We start from the raw sequence: 18720 nt of genomic DNA on the forward strand, positions 1-18720 counted from the left end.
TCATTATCATATAAGTGAAATGAGTTTAAAGAAGCGTGTAAAATAATTTATCAAATTAAAAAAAAAAAATTATTCACTTTTTTTTCTCTATTTTCTTTTTTCTCATTTTTATTCCAATTTTTCTAAATCAAATATAGTACTAATATTTTATAAAAAAATATTTTTTAAATTAAAAATGTTCCATAAAATCACCATGAAACAAAATCTTCTTCTAACAAGAGATTTGAGCTTAAAGAGGGTAATTGATGAAGGGTCGGAGTTAAGGGCTATGCTACAATTTGCTTGAAGGGATTGAAGTTAAAGGGTTGGTGAGGTGGCCGAAGTTTACCTAGATTGGAAAATGAAGCAAATAATAATAATAATAATAATAATAATATTTATTTTGGCATTGGGTCGTTCACCAAAACATGGCAATTTTATTTATGGGAAAGAAATGGGCCACGAGCAATATTATCCTCTACATTTCCAATCAAAAAGTTAGGTCAAATGCAACTAAGTAGAGATTAGGCCCCTCCCCCTCCCCCACCTTCTTAGATTGAGTTGAGATTTTGGCTTTGGTTTTTTAAAGTTAAACTCATAGTCTTGGGGAGTAAATGTCACTTGCATTTAAACTTTTTATCAAATAATATCAAATTAAACCATCATATTTTTAAACTAATATATTAAACTTTATTTTACTTCTCATTAAAACATTAATCATAACAAGGAAATTAAATAATTTTAACTAAAGATAACACACTAATTTGTTTCTTAACTTAAAAAAATATAATAATATAACTTTAAACTTTTTATAATTAATAAGAACTATTATTATTACTATTAATGATAATTTCTATGATATATCTATTTATCTATATATATATATATATATATATATATATATATATATATATATATATATATAATATTATCTAAAAAATTATAATAGGTAACCCAAAAATGATTTAAAATAAATAATAGACTTTGGTCATGATTGTGTGAACCCCGTAACCATAGGTTCAAAATATTCCTCTATACATCATTTGTGACTATAAGTTCCCATACAGTCACGGTCAATCAATAGTGTGACTAAAAGTCACATAAAAAAATATATAGTGACGGTTTCACAAAAAAACCGTGACTAAAACATCATTTGTTTCACTTTGTGTCACGAATGATAAAATTACCGTGACTAAAAGTATTGGCGCCAAAATTTCCCTCCCTAAATTTACAAATAATCATGGATTCAAATAAATCCGTCACTAAAATACCCTCTCATCAATCCTTTTGGTGACGGTTCATAAAATCTCCGTGACTAAACATATATTTTTTTTTCCACCGCCCTTGATTAACACATATAGTCACAATTTTACTCTGGCCGTGACAAAATAATATCTTTGGTCATGAAATTTGTGGCCGTGACTAAAGATTCATCATTAAAAACCTATTTTTTGTAGTGTACCAGAGGAGTTTTTCCTTTATTCTAATCATCAAGCCCTTAGATACCTTAGTTCATAGTGTAAGATAAGTAAAAGAGATGTTCAATGGGTTGAATTCCTCTAAAAATACACTTTTATTCTTAAACATCATTCTCAAGTAGAAAATAAGGTGGTTAATAACTTTAGTCGTGTCGCTACTATCCTCTACTCTATGAATACTAAAATGGTAGGTTTCAAGTCAACTAAGGATCAGTGTAAATAGTCATAATACATATCATGCCAAATTTCTTATTCAAGGTGGTTATCTTTTCAAGTTAAATTGTGCATTCTTCATACTTGAAGCATTCTTAGTATGAAAATTACATGTTGAAAGTCTAGTAGGACATTTTTGTAAGGATACGATCACAGTCTAGTGCCTTTGTTGATAGGGGATGTTGCTAGAGAATAGTGTCCCAATGTTGTACTTGTCAGTTTGGTAAGGTAAGAAACAAAACACAAGTTTGTTTATACACTTATTCCACATACAACTTGGCATGATCTTTAGGTGGACTTTGTCCTAGAGTTGTCCAAGACCACCAAAGGTCATGATTTCTTTTAGATGGTCATGGATAGGTTCTCTAGGATGACCCATTTTATCCCTTGTTCTAATACCATTAATGTTTCACATGCGGTTAAGTTTTTATTGGATGAAATTGTAAAATTTACACTCTACCTTAGTGTTTAATGTGAATGTCAAGTTTGTTAATTACTTTTGGAAGATACTTAGATAATTATTTAGAACCACTTTGAATTATTCTTGTAGTTTTAATCCTCAAACAAACAATTAGACAAAAGTTTTTAATTGTAGTCTACGTAACTTGCATGAGTGCCTTGTTAGTGAGAAACTTGGTAATTTGGAGCCTATTTTAATTATAGTTTGCTTACAACTTGGTTCATCTATCCATGAGAAAAAATTCCTTTTGAATTTGTTAATGGTCTTTCACCTTGTTAAACCGTTAATCTTGTTTCTTTACCTTTGCTAACTATATTCATGTCTTACATGTTGAGATACAATAAAAAATTTCTTTAAGTAGTATAGATTATAAACTTACTGTTGATGCACATTTTAGGCATAGAAAAGAGTGATTATGTTATTGTTTGCATTTGCCTTGATGCACATTACAGGCATAAAAATTCCAACAAGATACTTCATATCCACTCACTTGGGTCCATTCCCTATCCTTTGAAGGTTTCAATTTAGTGCATATTTGCTAGATTTGCTATTACACATAATTATACGTCTAATTTTCAATGTGATGGATTTATTTCCTTATTGAGCCTCTATTTTTGCCTTCTTCTCACTATAATCTGTTCCAATACATGCTCTCTTTGCTTTATTGATGCCAATTGATGTGATTGTGGATGTATTGGTAGATTAATATGTTCAGCATTTGACAATTGTCTTCCTTGTTCGATGAAAGGATTCTCCATCTATTGATGATACTTGGATTATCAATGAGGATTTCCGTTGACTTGATCCTTATCTTTTAGAGTAATATCTATAGTATAATTCACCAAAGTGGAGTTGTGTTCTATCATGAGGAAACAATGGAGATGAATATGTTAAATTATGTACTTACCATCAAGTGTAAATATAGAAATCTATATATAGGTTGTGATATTAAACAATTTAAACTTCAATAATATTCACAATTATTTAGAATTTCTCTCTTCTAATTTTGTCTCACTCCTCTATATTCTTTTCTCTCTACCATCTTGCATCAACTAGCCTCCTAGAATCACTAGAAAATTTCAAAATGTATAGATTCACTACATCTATATTGTATACAAGCTGGCTAAGCTATTCGAGCTTAAATTGTGTTTTCCCATACAACGTTAGCTTGTTGAAGTTGATCATCATGATCCTAACCAAGATTGTTAATTTGGCATAATGTTCTAGTCATTTGACTCTGAAAGACTTTCTACCACTACAAAAATGCATAATTTATATGATCGAAAATCTTTATTCCTTTTCATGCCTAGTTTTATTATGTTTTGACCTATCTTTTAGTATCTTCACAGTGAACTGCATGAAACTTACCCCAACTATCTGCAAGCCCAATTGAATTATGCTTGCTTAAGGTGGTGAATTGACTTGAAAAACCTTGAGCAGTTCATCAGTAGTACCAGTCTAATGTAATGCTGCTCTCACACAAAAGCAAATGAATGGCTCCATGGAAATGGCAAGAACTAAGTTTATAATGTTGCCTTCTTTTGTATGCCTTCTAACTTTCAACAGGAAAGAGAAGAAATGATAAAGATAATGATTTGGAGGCTAGCCATTAGTTTTCAAGGTTAGTTCAAAGTCTGCAGTCAACATGGTGCCAGGCTTCATCTGTCTTAATGTCCACTAATTGATCAGGCTCTAAAACATTATGAATACTACAAAGAGATGTGATGAATTTCTATATATACTATTCTTCAGATATCACCCCCATCAAACCACTTGAGAGTTTTCCCCTTTAACATCTGTTTCTCTCTCTTCCCTCCCTGGAAACCCTGGTAGATAGAATCCATGAAGGCAGATCACAGACTTACATGACCGGGAAACTAGAGACGGAGAAGTAAACAAAATTGCATAAGCCATTTGTTACACTTGCTGTCATCTTATGAGTGATCTCTTAAAAGACAGGAGGCTGTCCAGATCCGAAACCCTTGAACTGTCTGTCACAGGTGGTCCAAAAACCTCCCAAAAGCGAAGAGTCTCATCTGCACCAGCTGATACCACAGTTGATCCATCTGGGCTCTGTGAGAAATGAACAGAATGAGATGGGGTTTGACCATTTTGGAGATATACTCTATTTAGCTCTCAATTCAAGTTCTAACCTGGGAGAGATGAAGGACTCTGGATGAGTGGCACTTGAGCTCTCCTAGTTTGGACATGGAGGGATACTTCCACAGACATAGCTCATTTTGATGCCCAGTTGCACTGAAGCCATGACCACTCAATATCTCCTTATGATGCCTGTTCCATTCCAATCCACAAATCTGTACACATAACACCAAATTAGTATAGGAAATGCAAGTAGGAGTTGGTATGCAAGTGCATCTGTGGAATGTCGATTGAGTAGTCCTGCTTCTAAGTAGGGGGAACGAGATTAGTGCTGACTCACAAGATTGGATAGTGCACTATTTTATACCTGTGCATTAGCACCTATGCTGTTGATGCATGTCCCCTTTTGTATGTTCCATATCTTGATACATCCGTCCAATGTGCCTCCTCCAGAGGCAAGTACATCAGGCTGATATGGGCACCAGGCAAGGGCCTTGACTGCAGCTTGATGACCACTGAACCGGTGCAAGAAATTGGATGAGCACATCTTGGAAGCTTCCCAAATGTAGATGAGATTTTCATTGCCACCACTTGCCAATTTGTTTCCTGTGATTGACCATTTCAATCCACAAACTTCTTGGCTGTGTATTTGTACACGGCAAGTCAAACTGTTTCTTGCTCTTACTGTCAATGTGAACATTTATGCAAGAACATTTAGAATTATTATCTCCATTATTTTGAATCTGAGAAGTTAGAATTGAGGTACCATCATGATTGATAATGGATTTGTCTCGGCTTCCAGATGTTAGAATTTGACCATTCCATGCAGCAATACCTACCCTGTCATCATGTCCTTCCAGGCTTCTAATCTGTGTATATAAACTAAAACATTACAAGTTTGAAAACATAAGCATCCCAGAGAAGAAGTTGAGAGTGAAGTTTACTACTTACGAGCTTGAAAGTCTCAGCATCCCAGAGCTGAAGTTTTGAGCTCAAATGCCCTACTGCAACCCTTCTGCCATCCTCACACCAAGCTATACTTGTAGGGTAATCCTCTTGATCATCTACTTGCATCAATTTTTGACTGTGTCCTGTCTCAGCATTCCATAGGTACAAGTCTGAGCCCAAAGCAATAGCCAGAATGTTTCTTTTTCCCCAATCCATGATGTTCAAGTAGTAGTCATCATTGATTCTCGGTGCATCCAGGACCCTAGATTCTTTCTGCATACATCTTTGAGTCAGTTTATTTCAAGAGAAAACAGCACAAATTAAGATGTTAGTCGAAATTATTTCTCCTTTTACCGATTCAAAATTTTATTTTGAGAGGCCATAGCCAAGGTTAGAAGATGGATTGGATTTATATGCTTTCCATATTTTCCTTCTGGTCCAGGCAAAAACTGAATATGATGTAGAGTATCCCTATTCAACTTCAAGACTGAAAAAATTGGCTCAATGCTTAATTTTACATCTTTTCTCACCCACCAGGCAAATGACAATAAAACATATCCAAACAATCCATCAGATTCCTGAACTTTAGGGAAATCCCAAATGTACATTTATATGTTTCATGTAAAGGAAAGCAACCAGCAAAGCGATCATGTTCAGTAAGGTCCTAAACTCAAACACGAGCAAAACTGTTACGATTAGCATGATTATTCTAACCTGCAGATGGATATTGTCTCTGTTGTTCTTAAATTCACATGGCTAAGGGGAGGCTTCAATCAAACTCCAAATTTTAGATGGGGCCAAAAAAGAAAAGGAAGAGAAAAGAGCTCCACACACATTCGTTTTTGGGGAGAATTTGAATTGGTCTCAATTTGCAAACAAGAGTAGATAAACTAATTTTAAGCTAAAGCCTCCTGAAATCAGTACCTTAGGCAAATGTCGATACTGAAATTGCTTTATGTTTTTATTATGCAGTGCCTCTGCCTCATCCTGCTGCTGCATCTCATCAAGAAAACGAATTGATTTCTTACTACTTTTGGGGCTTCCTCTGAAGACCAACATCCTAAATGGTCTCCCCTCCGAATCAAAAAACAGATTCTCCTCCAACTTCCGCCTGTATTCATCCTGCTAAAAAGAACACCACCCAGAACCAAAGTACCTAATTAATAATGTAAACCTATTCTTCATTAAAACCCTAAAAGCTAAGCACCCGGTTAGAAATTTCAAATTTTCAACAAAGCTCTCCATTCCAAAACCAGGAAAATACAGCCACCAGAGTGCCCACTAAGAAGTTTGGCATATCCTTGTTGGCATAATCATGAAAAACTGAAAACTTACATCCTTTTCAATATGTTCCTGTTGCCATGAAAGGAAATATGTAAAGCATTTATATATTCTTCATGGAACAACCAACAAAACCCAACCAAACTGCATATTTTGACAAAAATGGAAAACCCAAATGCCAAAAAAATGAAAAATTTAAAGATTTCAACACAATCTTCATTCATGCACACAGCCAAGAACTCCCAACCAAATTGTAGATTTCCACAGAGGCATTGATGCCAGCAAACAGAGATCTCAAACCAAGTAAAATTCAAGGAAAAGGCCCAAATGCAAAAGTCCAAGAATCATTTCAATGTAAAGATTTTAACAGATTCTTCATGCGCGCATTCAAAAGGATCCCAACCAAAATACAAAGTTCAGAGAACGAAAATGGAAAAGCAAAACCCCAAAAATGATTCAAAATGGGAAATTTTTAAAAAAAAATCCACCCAAACCACAAATTTCAACCTAAAACCAAAAACCCAAACGCAAAAACTCAATAAACAACAGAAAGACAGACAGAAACGGGCATAAATTTGACATTACGGACACCAAACTGTAAACTTCACCACAAATGAAAAACCCAGTTCCCAAATCCAAGAAACCACAGAAGCAAAAGACAGAAACTCACGCTGAATGTGGAATTGCAAACTTCTCTTGTCCTGGATGTCAGCAAAGTGTGGGCTTGATCAAGATCCATCAAACTTCTATTAGGAATAAACCTATCACCCTTTTCAACACAAATAAAAGAATAAACCAACAAACAGATTCAGAATTTTCCAAGAAAAGAAAATGATTTTGAAGAAGAAAAAGCACCGGAAAATGGTACTGGGTGGGGCTGTCGTGGAGGCGAGTAGGCGAGTACCAATCGCCGTTGAATCTGCTCATGGTGGTTGGTGGGTGGGTACTGAAGATTGCAAATCTACAAAGGAGAAGTTCCCGCCAAAAATGTGAGTGGCGGAAGAGAGACAACCGTTAACTGTCATGACTTTGGATCTTTATACGTTGAATATTCCAATAATAATAGTAATAATTTTATTTTATATGGAAATTTTTAGTATTTCTAAATTATATATATAAAAAATTCATTTATTTTAAATTATCAAATGTATATTTATAAGTTATATTTTTATTTATTTTTCTTTTAAATTTGAACCTCTTGTAATTTTTATTTTTTTGTATTTTTTGTGTTTTAAATTTAAAAAAAAAAGTTAAAATCAAAGCTATAATTTTTTAAAATTTATTCAATTTTTTAAAAATAAAATGGAAAAATAAACTATTATTTTTTATCATAACAACAACATAACATAAAAAAATATATGAATAAAAATCACTAGAAATTCATAGAGAAAATAATTCCTTATTATATAATCCCCACAATGTTTTTTTTTTTTCTAAATTAAAATAAAATCAATCAATCATGTTTAATATTTATAAAAATTAGAATCATAATTGAATTTATTTTTTTTTAGTTTTAAAAATATTAAAATTTAAAAGGATATCCAAATGATGGTTTTAACTTTGAAAGAACTTTTCTAGGTCTCGATATGATGAAACTATGGGGAGCAACAATCCAAATGCATATAAAAAATATTCAATGGCATAAAAAAGTGAAAAAAAAAAAAAAAAATCATATGTTTGATAAAATTTAAAAAGCATTTTTAAGATAAAACTCTCAATTTATTTTCAACCATTTCTTATGCAACGAATTCAATTATCTAAATATTAGTTATGAATAAAAAAAATATTTTAATTAATTATTTTTCAGAAAATATTTTTCAGAATTTATGAATTTCCAAACCACATGGAACATGCTCCACTCAAAATCATAAAAAATCCCATTGGAAATGAACGAATCATCTTCTTCCATGTGGAAACCACTGCATTTCCCACCATACCTTAATGCATGTATAAAATGAATTAAAATAATAATAATACTAATAAATTGAAAGATGCTACCTAGGGGGTGCACAGGAAATCTGTGCTACCACTCTTGTCTTCACTGCTGAGACTGTAAAAAAAGAGGACAACTTTGTGTTTGTGGTAAGAAAGAAAGTGGGGGAAACCGAGGCAAGGAAGATATAGAGCTGTGTAATTTCTAGAAACAAAGAGGGAGCAGAACTGTGTGATTGGAAGATGGTTTGTACAGGTCGAATTTTGGCGGTTTCGTACTCTCCGACGACCTCGTTTCATCGCAATTATCGGCACTCAAACTCCAGATTTCTTCAAGGAAACCTCAAATCGAATCTGAAATGGCGATGCATGGCGTATGAGCCGGAGGCTTCTTCTTTTGCATCTTCAGTTGATTCCGATTCTTCCGATAAAAACTCCACTGGGTATTTCCAACTTCATTTTTTTTTCTTGTATATATTCTGTTTTCTATTGGAAGAAAAATAAGAATTGGGAAGTGAAAGAGGAGAAATTTGGTTCCAAGAAAAAGTGGCTTTGGCAGAACAATTCAGGGCTTGTTTGGCGGTGTTCGTTTGAGGAGATGAAAACCATGAATATGTTGATTTTTAGATTGCTTTCAATTGTTGAAGTGCATGAATTTTTTAAGATGTGAAAAAAATATGAAAACAATTCAATTTTCAAGATATGGTTTTTGGAAACTTGTTAGAAATTTCCGTGTCATTTCCATTGGATCATAAATCGACAGGAATCACAAATATACTTCAAAAATGTCAAACCTTTTGGTGTTAAACTCAGTTTTTGACCTCAGCTCTACTTATATTCAACCAAGTTGAGCTTGACTAGCTCAATAATCAATTCTACTCGGCTTGTTTGCACAACAGTTTGTGGGGAAAATAACAAAAGTTTCTTAAGAAAAAGTAACCCGACCATAAAACTCTATTTCCCCTTGCCAAAGTATTATTACTTAAAAAGCATGTCTTTTATCTTTTAAAGAAAGCATGTTTGGGTTATAGTTGTATTGCATAGACACTTAACTTGCCACATGGCATGCTTATTGTTTATATGGGTTCCATTCTATGACATGAAAAGTGAAAAAAAAAATAACATCAATGAATGATTTTATGTGAATTAAAAATTATCTGTCAAAACCTTCATTTTGGGCACACCAACCCTCACAACTTTAAAACATGTTAACATGTTTACACATATTAGATGAATCACACCTTATAAGTGCCAAAAACTTCTACTAGGTGATGTGAGACATCACAATCACCCTCCCGTATAATCATGATGGCTTTGTTGTGGCTCATACCAGGTGCCAAATTCCCCAATTTTTGTATAGATATTGTTTGTTTTAGTCCACTACCTCTCATAACTTTAAAACACATCTACAAATACCAGATGAGTTCCACCTTATAAAAGGAAAGTTCTTGACATTTATGAGGACAACTATTTTGGTATGTGCATATTTAAACGTGTTTTAAAGGCGTGAAGCCGATGGATTCAAAGTAAACAATATCTACATGAGTTATAACAATATCAATCCTATTGCGTAAGGTTCATTTTTTTTTTCCACCCAATTATGCATCTAGTTAAATTTATCAAATGGTTGGTTTCAATTGTCATATGAGCATGTCACGAAGTATCATCAATGAAAAGTGAGGAAATTATGCCCATGAAATTTGGGAGACTTCTTTTGGATAAAAGATTTTCTCTTATGGATCTTTTTAGGGGGACAAGTTTTTGAATGGTTTTTTCGTTATGATGAAGTTTTGTTAGAAGTAATTTGGAAGTTTCCTTTAAATTTATCGGTCCCTTCATCCTCTAAAGTCTTCATCCTGAAACAATGCACTGTTTTCTTTGCATATAACTTCATTGCATTGTAACTCCTTTTCTTGTCTCTTCCTAATCACATTATCCGTTGAGGTTATCCATTTTTTTTTCCTGAGATAAGAAATGAACATATTGAACAAAATAACAAAAAAGAGATGTGGGAGCCATAGAAGAGCAAGATTTCCTCATAGGAAAAGGTCTAATTTCCAATCTTGCTTTTACAGTCTTCCCTCTCTTAGATTTGTGTAATTATCTTTTCTGCAATTGACGGTGAATAATTAAACATTTTGTTGATTGATTTTCCATCAATATATAATTGCCCGTCATGGTGCCTGGTTGGTTAGAGCAAATGCTAGTATATGTGGTAGAAGTGCATGGTGTTGTTGGTTGAATGTCCTGGTTATCTGGTGCTGGTTGTGACAGGCGCATTCAACACCCTGAGGTTGGGTCACCATGGAGAGTTTGAAGGGCTTGGTCATGGAAGGTTCCTTGGTTATTAAAAAAAAAAAGTGTTGATTTGTCCACTTGTTATGCTTTGAATGCAGCTTTTGTATTATTGAAGGACCCGAAACAGTACAGGATTTTGCCAAAATGGAACTGCAAGAAATTCAGGATAATATTCGAAGTCGGCGAAACAAAATTTTCTTGCATATGGAGGAGGTGAGTTTTGGAGGTACGGAATTCTCTCAAAAAGGCATGCATGTGACAATTTTCTTGCATAAAAATTAAAAAAGAAAAAGAAGACATTTCTGTAGGAAATCTAGGAGATATTTTTTGTTATTCAAATATTTCTATTTCATTTAAATAATAAATCTGATTATATCAGATTCTAGGAGTTAGTTGCTGTTCTTTTAAATTATTGCTTAGAGTTTAAATTTAAATCTTTTATCCTGTTTTTTAGGCATCAGGTTGTTCATAAGTCTCCTAGTTTCTAGGCGGCAAAATTGTTAGCTATTCTCTAGCATCTATTTAAATAGTTGTAATCGCCAGCTTTGTAATCAATTTGAATTTCAAAAGAGTTGAGAAACCAGTTCGGTTTCAGTTTCTTTCATTATGTCGTCTTCAAAAGCAAACATGTGGCATTATAACTTCCTTTAGGCATCAGTTTCTAGTGTTGAGAAAAGATGGGCTAGTGCATCAGTTAATGTCCTATCCTAAATGTATTTTCAAGTAGCATTACAAACTTATAGTGCCACATTCATGAGGATGTCCAAATATTGAACAGCTGCTAGTGGTTTCAGAAGATCATCTGAAGATTATGTAGCATCTAAAATCAGATCGAATGATGGAAATGCAAGGACGAAAAGAAAAAAGTTACCAAATTGAGCTAATAGATGAGAAATTCTTGGAAAATAAACTGCTATTCTGTTGCAGTCAGCACACCCTGCCCCATTAAGCAGTTGATGCTAGTGAAAAACTACAGTTGATTGGCAGAAATTCATTCTCATTATTTGGTATTTAACTTTAAAGAGCCTGGACCTCCATCATATATTCACTTGATTTTTCCCTAGCCTTTGTGTCCTGCCTCACTGTTACTTTAGATTCCTTCTTTTCCAAACATTTGTGCATAGATTTTTCTTGTTAGTACCAATTGAATCTCTTATAGTTTTGTTGCATATTAAAAGAATTAAAGAGATTTCTGGCTCTTAAATCTCAAATTTCTAGTCTTCAAAAACAATAAGGTTTCTTGATTTAATTCGACAAAGCATTTTGTATTTTTTTTGGTAATGGTCCATTAAAATTATTCATGGTACTATCACTATTATTTTAAGATAATAATACATCTCCACTAAAGAGCATGATATATATTGTGAACCCTAATCCTACAATCATAAGGTTTTAGGAAAATTGGTAGTTCAATATGGCATTAGAGCCTCGTTTGACTGGAGGTCGTGTGTTGCTGTATATTTATTTCCCTTATTTATTGAGTAAATCCAAAAGAGGCTAATTGTGGTTGTTTGTCTATGGGCTTCTGCATCTCTCCACATGAGGGATTGGGACTGCATGTGAAGTAATTAAAGAGCATGATATACATTGTGAGCCCAAATCCTATAAGCTTAGGCTTTTAGGAAAATTGGTAGTTCAACACCCTCATTTTATATACCATCAGTATCTTTCAAGTTTTTTCCTTATCCATATTTATGCTTAAAAATTTATTTTTTTTCCTTAGGAAGTTCCACTGCTAATTTTAACACATTTCCTTCCCTTTTACTCTTCTCTCACTTAATATACGCATCTAATATCACTAGCATAAGTCATGTGGTCAGATACAATCCCAATGTAACTTTATAATCCTTATACCTTACACTTTCACTACAACCTCATTTGAAGAAATGGCCAATCTGATATTTGTCTGATCCTATGTTTGTTTTGTCATTAAAGCACTGAATGCCCTCAGTCTATGCTTATTGGGGTTTATGAATGAATGCAAGTTGCCCATGGTTCTACTCTTTTCCCCTAATTTTGTGGTATCACAATTATGATACTGATGTTTCTTAATTTCGTAGGTTCGCAGGCTGAGGATACAACAAAGAATTAAAAATGCTGAACTTGGAATTCTAAAAGAAGAACAAGAAAATGAACTCCCAAATTTTCCATCATTCATTCCATTTTTGCCTCCTTTGGTGAGCTTTCTGATGAACTACCACTTCCTTCTAAATTTTCATTTGAATCAAGAATGTGTATCAAGCTATAAGCAATCCTTATGTGGGGACCCTTCCTGCTTGTGGAGGAGCATACTGATACATAAAATGAGGACTATGATAATTGATTTTCTAGATGTTTAGATCAAGACTTCTTAGAAACAAGGATACCAAGTTAAATTACAATTACTTGCAAACCTGTTAAGGAATGGACCAACAGTGTATACCACGCTAACACTTCTTATTAGACCAAGTTTTTTTTTGTTACGTCTGTTCTCAATGAGAGTTTTTATTTTCATTCCTCTTAAGCGTTTCCTTTGCATTCCATTCCTTTTAAATTATATAGCTTAGAAATGAATATTTTTCTTCTCACTCAAGGTTTTTACTGAGAAAATATATTTCATGCAGAGTTCAGCAAATCTGAAACTATATTATGCTACATGTTTCTCTCTTATTGCTGGGATCATCATTTTTGGTGGTTTACTTGCACCAACTGTAAGTTATCTTCCAATTTGGATTATCATAATCAGTAATGCTTCTTACTTTTTTCGGGTTGGATGTCTTCAACTAATGGGAATAGAATCTGGAAAAAATTTCTATGATATTAGTTTTGGTTCTTGTTGAGACAAACATAAATCCCAGTTTGTAAACATTTTTCTTTCTTATCTCAGCTGGAGCTTAAGTTGGGATTAGGTGGCACATCATATGAAGATTTTATCCGTAGTGTGCATCTTCCAATGCAGTTGAGGTACAACATAGATTCTAGTCTCTAATCACTATTCATCATCCAGTTTATCTAGTTTTGCTTGCATTTATTGTCCATGGCAAGGTACTTGAAGTGGTTTCAAGAGTTTGATTTGCTTTTAGAATACCTAGTTAGTGGTTAGTCTAGGAAGCAATTTGTTATGCAAACTACGGGAATTATATTATGGTTGCTGCACTATGAAGCTTAGATGTAACTGTTGTTATGCGCTTAATGTTATAATATATAATGTTCCCACTAAATTATTTGACCAGACAATTACTTTGGACAACCCAGTAGGGGAAAAATAAAAGAAAAGATGGAAACCAAACTGGCATCCATTAAACATTTTCTTTCATTCTTCCTTTTTTTTTTTTTTTTTTTTTTACATTTGTAACCTAACAGTAACTATATGGTAACTATATGAGTGGAAGTTTGCAAGCAGTCTCCTTGATCAGATCCTGACTCTTATCTTTATTTTATTTATGATGCGGCTTATGAGCATGGCCTGAAATATCAATGATATTATCAACATTTTGATTGATATTCCTATTTTGTGTGATTACGATTATGGAGCCCTCTTATCATTTTAAAAATTTTTTAGATGGGATGTCAGCATATCAACGATGTCATTTTTATATTATTGGTGAATTGCCAGTATTTCATTCAGTCTCTGTTGAAAAATGGTGTGATATGGTGGTATCAATTGATTTTGGAGGGATATTGATGATATTGCTGATGGCCCACCTTAGGGATTGAAGAAAAACCAGTAACTACAATTAATCGTATGTAGACTCATATTGAAAGGGAAAAGTATTTCTGGGATAATCTTTGGCTACTCATTTATGTATGTGATAATCATCAGAATATGGGGCTGAATATACCTGATATCATATGAACTCCATTGATCTAAATCAAAATAGTCAGGAAAATGGGAAATGCCTATCATTTGTAGATCCATTAATGTGCTATGAACTCATCTTAAGCTCATGTGAGCTTGAGTGCACCTGATAAGTACTTTTCATTAACAAAGAATGAAGTGAGCTACTTGCAGCCTTTTTTTTTCATTATTATTATCTGTTAGGAACAATTTAGGAAAAAATGCAAATTGAAATCTTAATCTCATGTTTTTATCTTTTCTATAAAAAATAAAAATAAAAAATAAAAAATTAAAAATTAACTAAGCCAGGTAGTTGTATCACACTCAACAACATTTTTGTACCTTGCATAGTACATAATACATGTTTATCATATTATTTTCTTTTCAATATTTTGATTCTAAATCATGAACTAATGACATTATTAAGACTTCTCAAGGTTTAATTTTTGGATTTCTTTATTTTGCTACTAATTTTTCCATCCTTTTTAACATCATTAGAAATGGTTCAACCTATCAAAATTAATCGATATAAATAATATTACTTTTTCTGTCTTTATGGATATTTTGATGTTGATGTTTTAATCTTTGGTCATGGACGTGGTCTTAAAAATTTCCAACATTAAGCCTATTAAAGATTTCTTGTGAAGGTATTATTTGAATTTCAGTAATAGGGTAAGTTGAGTATATAAAGTTTGCTACTGCAAATTGTTATTTTCTAATTAATAAAGGGAGGAGAGAAAACACATTCTCTTCTATTATTCTTTGTTCTCTAACATGGTATCAGAGCATGTTTGAAACCTTGGGTCCTAGTTGCAAACCTTTTTTTATAGGTAAAATAACATAATACATTAAAACCGCTAGGAAAGGGCACATTAATGTACACACAGAGTATACAAAAAGCGTCCAAAGGCTGGCAAGAAAGTAGAGAGAACAGCAAGGAACAACCATCCAAACAGAATCAACACCCATAGTTTTAAAAGCCATGCCAAAAGCGAGCCTAGGCTGAAGGCGCAACCACTCTCTAGTTATAGTGCCTTGCTTGCCAAGGTGTGTGCCTTGGAGAGGCATGCCTTCATCTACTTTACTTTTTCTTTTTAAATTCAATTGTATATTGAAATTTATATAATTTCATTACTTTTTTTGTTGAATGTTTTTTTTAAATGTTTAGAATCTTAAATTTTTTTATTAATTGGATTAAATTTTAGATAATATTTTAAAAAATTGATATACATTCTAGGTCACGTTTCACTTCGCCCAATGGTGGACCTTGTGTTGTGCTTTTCACCTACAGCCTTAGGTGCACTTTGAACCTTTTAAAACTATGTGAGCACCCTAACAACCTAGATAACCAGACTATTCCCAGCCAATGCTCTTGCCCCTACTACTCACTATACTAAGAGACAACCTATTTCTAGGCTTATACACCAACAGGATCAATGATTGGGGCACCTTTGATTCCTCACGCAATGAGAGCAGGATTCTTGCTGCTTCTCTCCTTGCCCCTAACTATTAGAGGAGACCTTTTGTAATTAACCAAATACTCTAATTTTCGGATCTCCCTCTAGGACTCCTCCCAAACCTTAGGAAAGATGATTTCATATTTGTGATATCTGATCCATGCAATTTCAAACAAGGAAAACAACCTCTACCATAGTCTCAGTGGATATGGGCAACTGAGGAAGAGAAGGTCAATCAATTCCGCGCTCCTTGTTTTATGCTTTTCACCTTGTCAGTTTTTATCCGTGATATACTGTGTCAGAATATAAGTGATAAGTAAAAAGTGGAGGCTCTTTTTGTTTTTTGTTTTTTTTGTTTTTGGTTTTTTTTGTTCTAATCCAATTCAGTCTCAGTTATTCTATGAAAATTTGAACACAAGGTCTAATCTGGAGTTTCTCAATTTTGGGGATATAGACAATTGGTGCCAAATATTTCCTGAGTATTGGGTAGTTAACATTGTTTTCTAAGTTTAATTATAAATTCAAAGGGATATTTCAATAATTCTGCAAGTATTAATAGAGATATGCAAGTGCAAATCTTATTTGTTTATTGCATTCTGGAATTTTCATGCTGATGAAGGGCTGTATGTGACTTCTCTAGGGGGACAGATCATTGATGTCAAATTTACTGTTGTTTGCATTATCCTTTACTTAATTGTTTGGTGGTTGTCAAAATGCAGTCAGGTAGATCCTATAGTGGCATCTTTTTCTGGAGGAGCAGTTGGAGTGATCTCAGCCTTGATGGTTGTTGAAATAAACAACGTAAAACAGCAGGAGAATAAAAGATGCAAATACTGTCTTGGAACTGGTATGCATTTTGGGTCTCTCATTTCAAGACGGCCAAGTTTTAGGTTTCTCTTATGCCTTTTAATGTCTTGTTTTAAAGTGGTTGTTCTAGTTTATGCATTTGTTGTGTATGAGCTAAGCTTTCTATTTGCATCTTTTCTAAATCTGCTTAACAGGGTCCAAAATCCCTGTAGTTGATTGTGGACTTATTAGGTCAGCAACACTAAACTTCCAGTTTCTCCTCTGCCCATTAAAACCTTAATATGATGTTTGATTCCTAACATGGATAAGAGAAACCTCGAAAGAATTATTCAGGGCAGTAATAGGTGGATATATGACTCTTATTTAACTTCCTTTTCCCTCTGCTTGCTGACAACCTATCCTCCCCTAAGAAGATGGAAAACATGCTAGTTTTCTCATTTCCACCTTTCTGTCCAAACTGGAGAGCATTTACCCAACACACATTTTCTTTCAGTACATGATCATATACTGCATATGTAATTTTGATTCCAGTCTGTCATGTTTGTTTTATCATTTGGATGATAGCAGAAATCAAATTAATAGTTTTCAGTTAAAATTGATGAATTTGATAATGGAGAAAAGTGGACTCCACTCATTGTATACACCTACCTTCATGGTAAATCTGTTGATTGATACAGGATACCTTGCATGTGCCCGCTGTTCAAGCACAGGAGCACTTGTTCTTATTGAACCAGTCTCAACAGTGAATAGTGGAAGTCAGCCTCTATCACCGCCTAAAACCGAAAGATGTTCAAACTGTTCAGGAGCAGGAAAGGTTGTGCATTTGATGACATAATTTCAATGCTTATTTCTATCCGAATTATATCATGGGCAAAATGAATAGAAATGGATGAGAAAATAGCTGTTCTTTTTTATCACATCCTTCTAGTGGGGGGTCCAATACAACCAAAGTTCAACACTGAATTTTTTTTAAATTTCAGTTTGTGAACTAGAGGTAAATTTATTTTAGTCCCTTTCTATTTTGCAGGTCATGTGCCCCACCTGCCTCTGTACTGGGATGGAAATGGCGAGCGAGCATGACCCACGAATAGATCCCTTTGACTAGAGTCGCATTGTTTCCTCCATGCCTCTCACATTAGTCGAAAAGCTTCTGTGCAAGGAATTTCCATGTGACCAGACTGAGTGATTTCTGTATAGATCCAAACAACTCATAGGTACATGGAACACCGCTAGGGTTAATAAACTGTACCTGTTGTATTGTATCACCTTATTTATTATGCACTTGGCTCCCACCATCTTAATCACTGGTAACAACATCCATTCTATGAGATGATACTAGAGAAGGAAGAAGAGCTTTTACACCTTGCTTTACAATATCTAAGTTGATTTTTGAAATTGTAATTCCCATTGCAATAAGTTTCAGAGTATTTTGATTAATTTGTGCCTTTTTACATGAGTTCTTCCTCTGTTTTCCTTGGTTAACTTGGAGAGTAATGTAACAGGTTCAATTCTGCATTCTCAACTAGGGCTTTGACTAAAATTATCTTGAGAAAGTTGAAACATCCTATTCATCCAAACAGGAAAGGACTTTCATGATTCAAAAATGCAGAATCTTGAATTAAGAATCCTCAAAGAGCAGGGTTGTGCTTGGCATCAAGATCACAGGACAAAAAGAAGGGTATAGATTATTTGTCAAGGTTATAGTGATGGGGTTTGTCATTGGAGCATGGAAACCCTACAGGAAGTTGGAATTGGGAAAATAGTACTAGAGAACATGGGTATGGACAACTGGTTCTGGATAACTCGATTATTTCCTAATAATTGCTGTACTTCACAATTTCAAATTCGATAAATGTTGGTTGATCGTATATTTCATTATACCAGGTTTTTGCTGAATTGGAAACCCAAGGACCACTACTAATCCTCTAACTCCCAAGCCAAACACACCCT

The 18720-nt window shown here is 33.8% G+C and overlaps 2 protein-coding genes across 3 annotated transcripts; one reads left to right on the top strand and one right to left on the bottom strand.

Moving 5' to 3' along the window:
- Positions 1-3671: 3671 nt before the first annotated feature.
- LOC117934139 (cell division cycle 20.2, cofactor of APC complex-like) lies at positions 3672-7427 on the bottom strand. 2 transcript variants are annotated; one of them, XM_034855777.1, is made up of 8 exons: positions 7315-7427; positions 7130-7228; positions 6103-6300; positions 5182-5451; positions 4997-5099; positions 4598-4914; positions 4284-4445; positions 3672-4203 (listed from the first exon to the last, which is right to left on the bottom strand). In XM_034855777.1, exons 1-8 carry the CDS (start codon positions 7384-7386, stop codon positions 4060-4062), a joined length of 1365 nt encoding a protein of 454 aa, XP_034711668.1. In that variant the 5' UTR covers positions 7387-7427; the 3' UTR covers positions 3672-4059. The 2 variants fall into 2 exon arrangements, with proteins under 2 accessions (XP_034711668.1, XP_034711666.1); XM_034855775.1 differs by having other exon boundaries at positions 6103-6303.
- A 1052-nt stretch (positions 7428-8479) lies between these two features.
- Positions 8480-18221, top strand: LOC117934147 (protein ORANGE, chloroplastic-like). Its single transcript, XM_034855785.1, has 8 exons — positions 8480-8834; positions 10788-10902; positions 12750-12866; positions 13293-13379; positions 13556-13632; positions 16683-16810; positions 17448-17584; positions 17798-18221. Exons 1-8 carry the CDS (start codon positions 8635-8637, stop codon positions 17873-17875), a joined length of 939 nt encoding a protein of 312 aa, XP_034711676.1. The 5' UTR covers positions 8480-8634; the 3' UTR covers positions 17876-18221.
- The last annotated feature ends 499 nt before the right edge of the window (positions 18222-18720 follow it).

This window comes from Vitis riparia, chromosome 16 (assembly GCF_004353265.1).
Source record: "Vitis riparia cultivar Riparia Gloire de Montpellier isolate 1030 chromosome 16, EGFV_Vit.rip_1.0, whole genome shotgun sequence".
In the NCBI taxonomy this organism is placed as follows: Eukaryota; Viridiplantae; Streptophyta; class Magnoliopsida; order Vitales; family Vitaceae; genus Vitis; species Vitis riparia.

Excerpts from the sequence above, each read along its gene's own strand:
- LOC117934139 (XM_034855775.1), bottom strand. The coding sequence starts at position 7,386 with ATGAGCAGATTCAACGGCGATTGGTACTCGCCTACTCGCCTCCACGAC. Across the intron at positions 5,452-6,102 it reads AGTATCGACATTTGCCTAAG|AAAGAATCTAGGGTCCTGGA; the intron begins GTACTGATTTCA and ends AGATGTATGCAG. Across the intron at positions 4,204-4,283 it reads GAGTCCTTCATCTCTCCCAG|AGCCCAGATGGATCAACTGT; the intron begins GTTAGAACTTGA and ends CATTTCTCACAG.
- LOC117934147 (XM_034855785.1), top strand. The coding sequence starts at position 8,635 with ATGGTTTGTACAGGTCGAATTTTGGCGGTTTCGTACTCTCCGACGACC. Across the intron at positions 10,903-12,749 it reads TTTTCTTGCATATGGAGGAG|GTTCGCAGGCTGAGGATACA; the intron begins GTGAGTTTTGGA and ends TTAATTTCGTAG. Across the intron at positions 12,867-13,292 it reads TTCCATTTTTGCCTCCTTTG|AGTTCAGCAAATCTGAAACT; the intron begins GTGAGCTTTCTG and ends TATTTCATGCAG.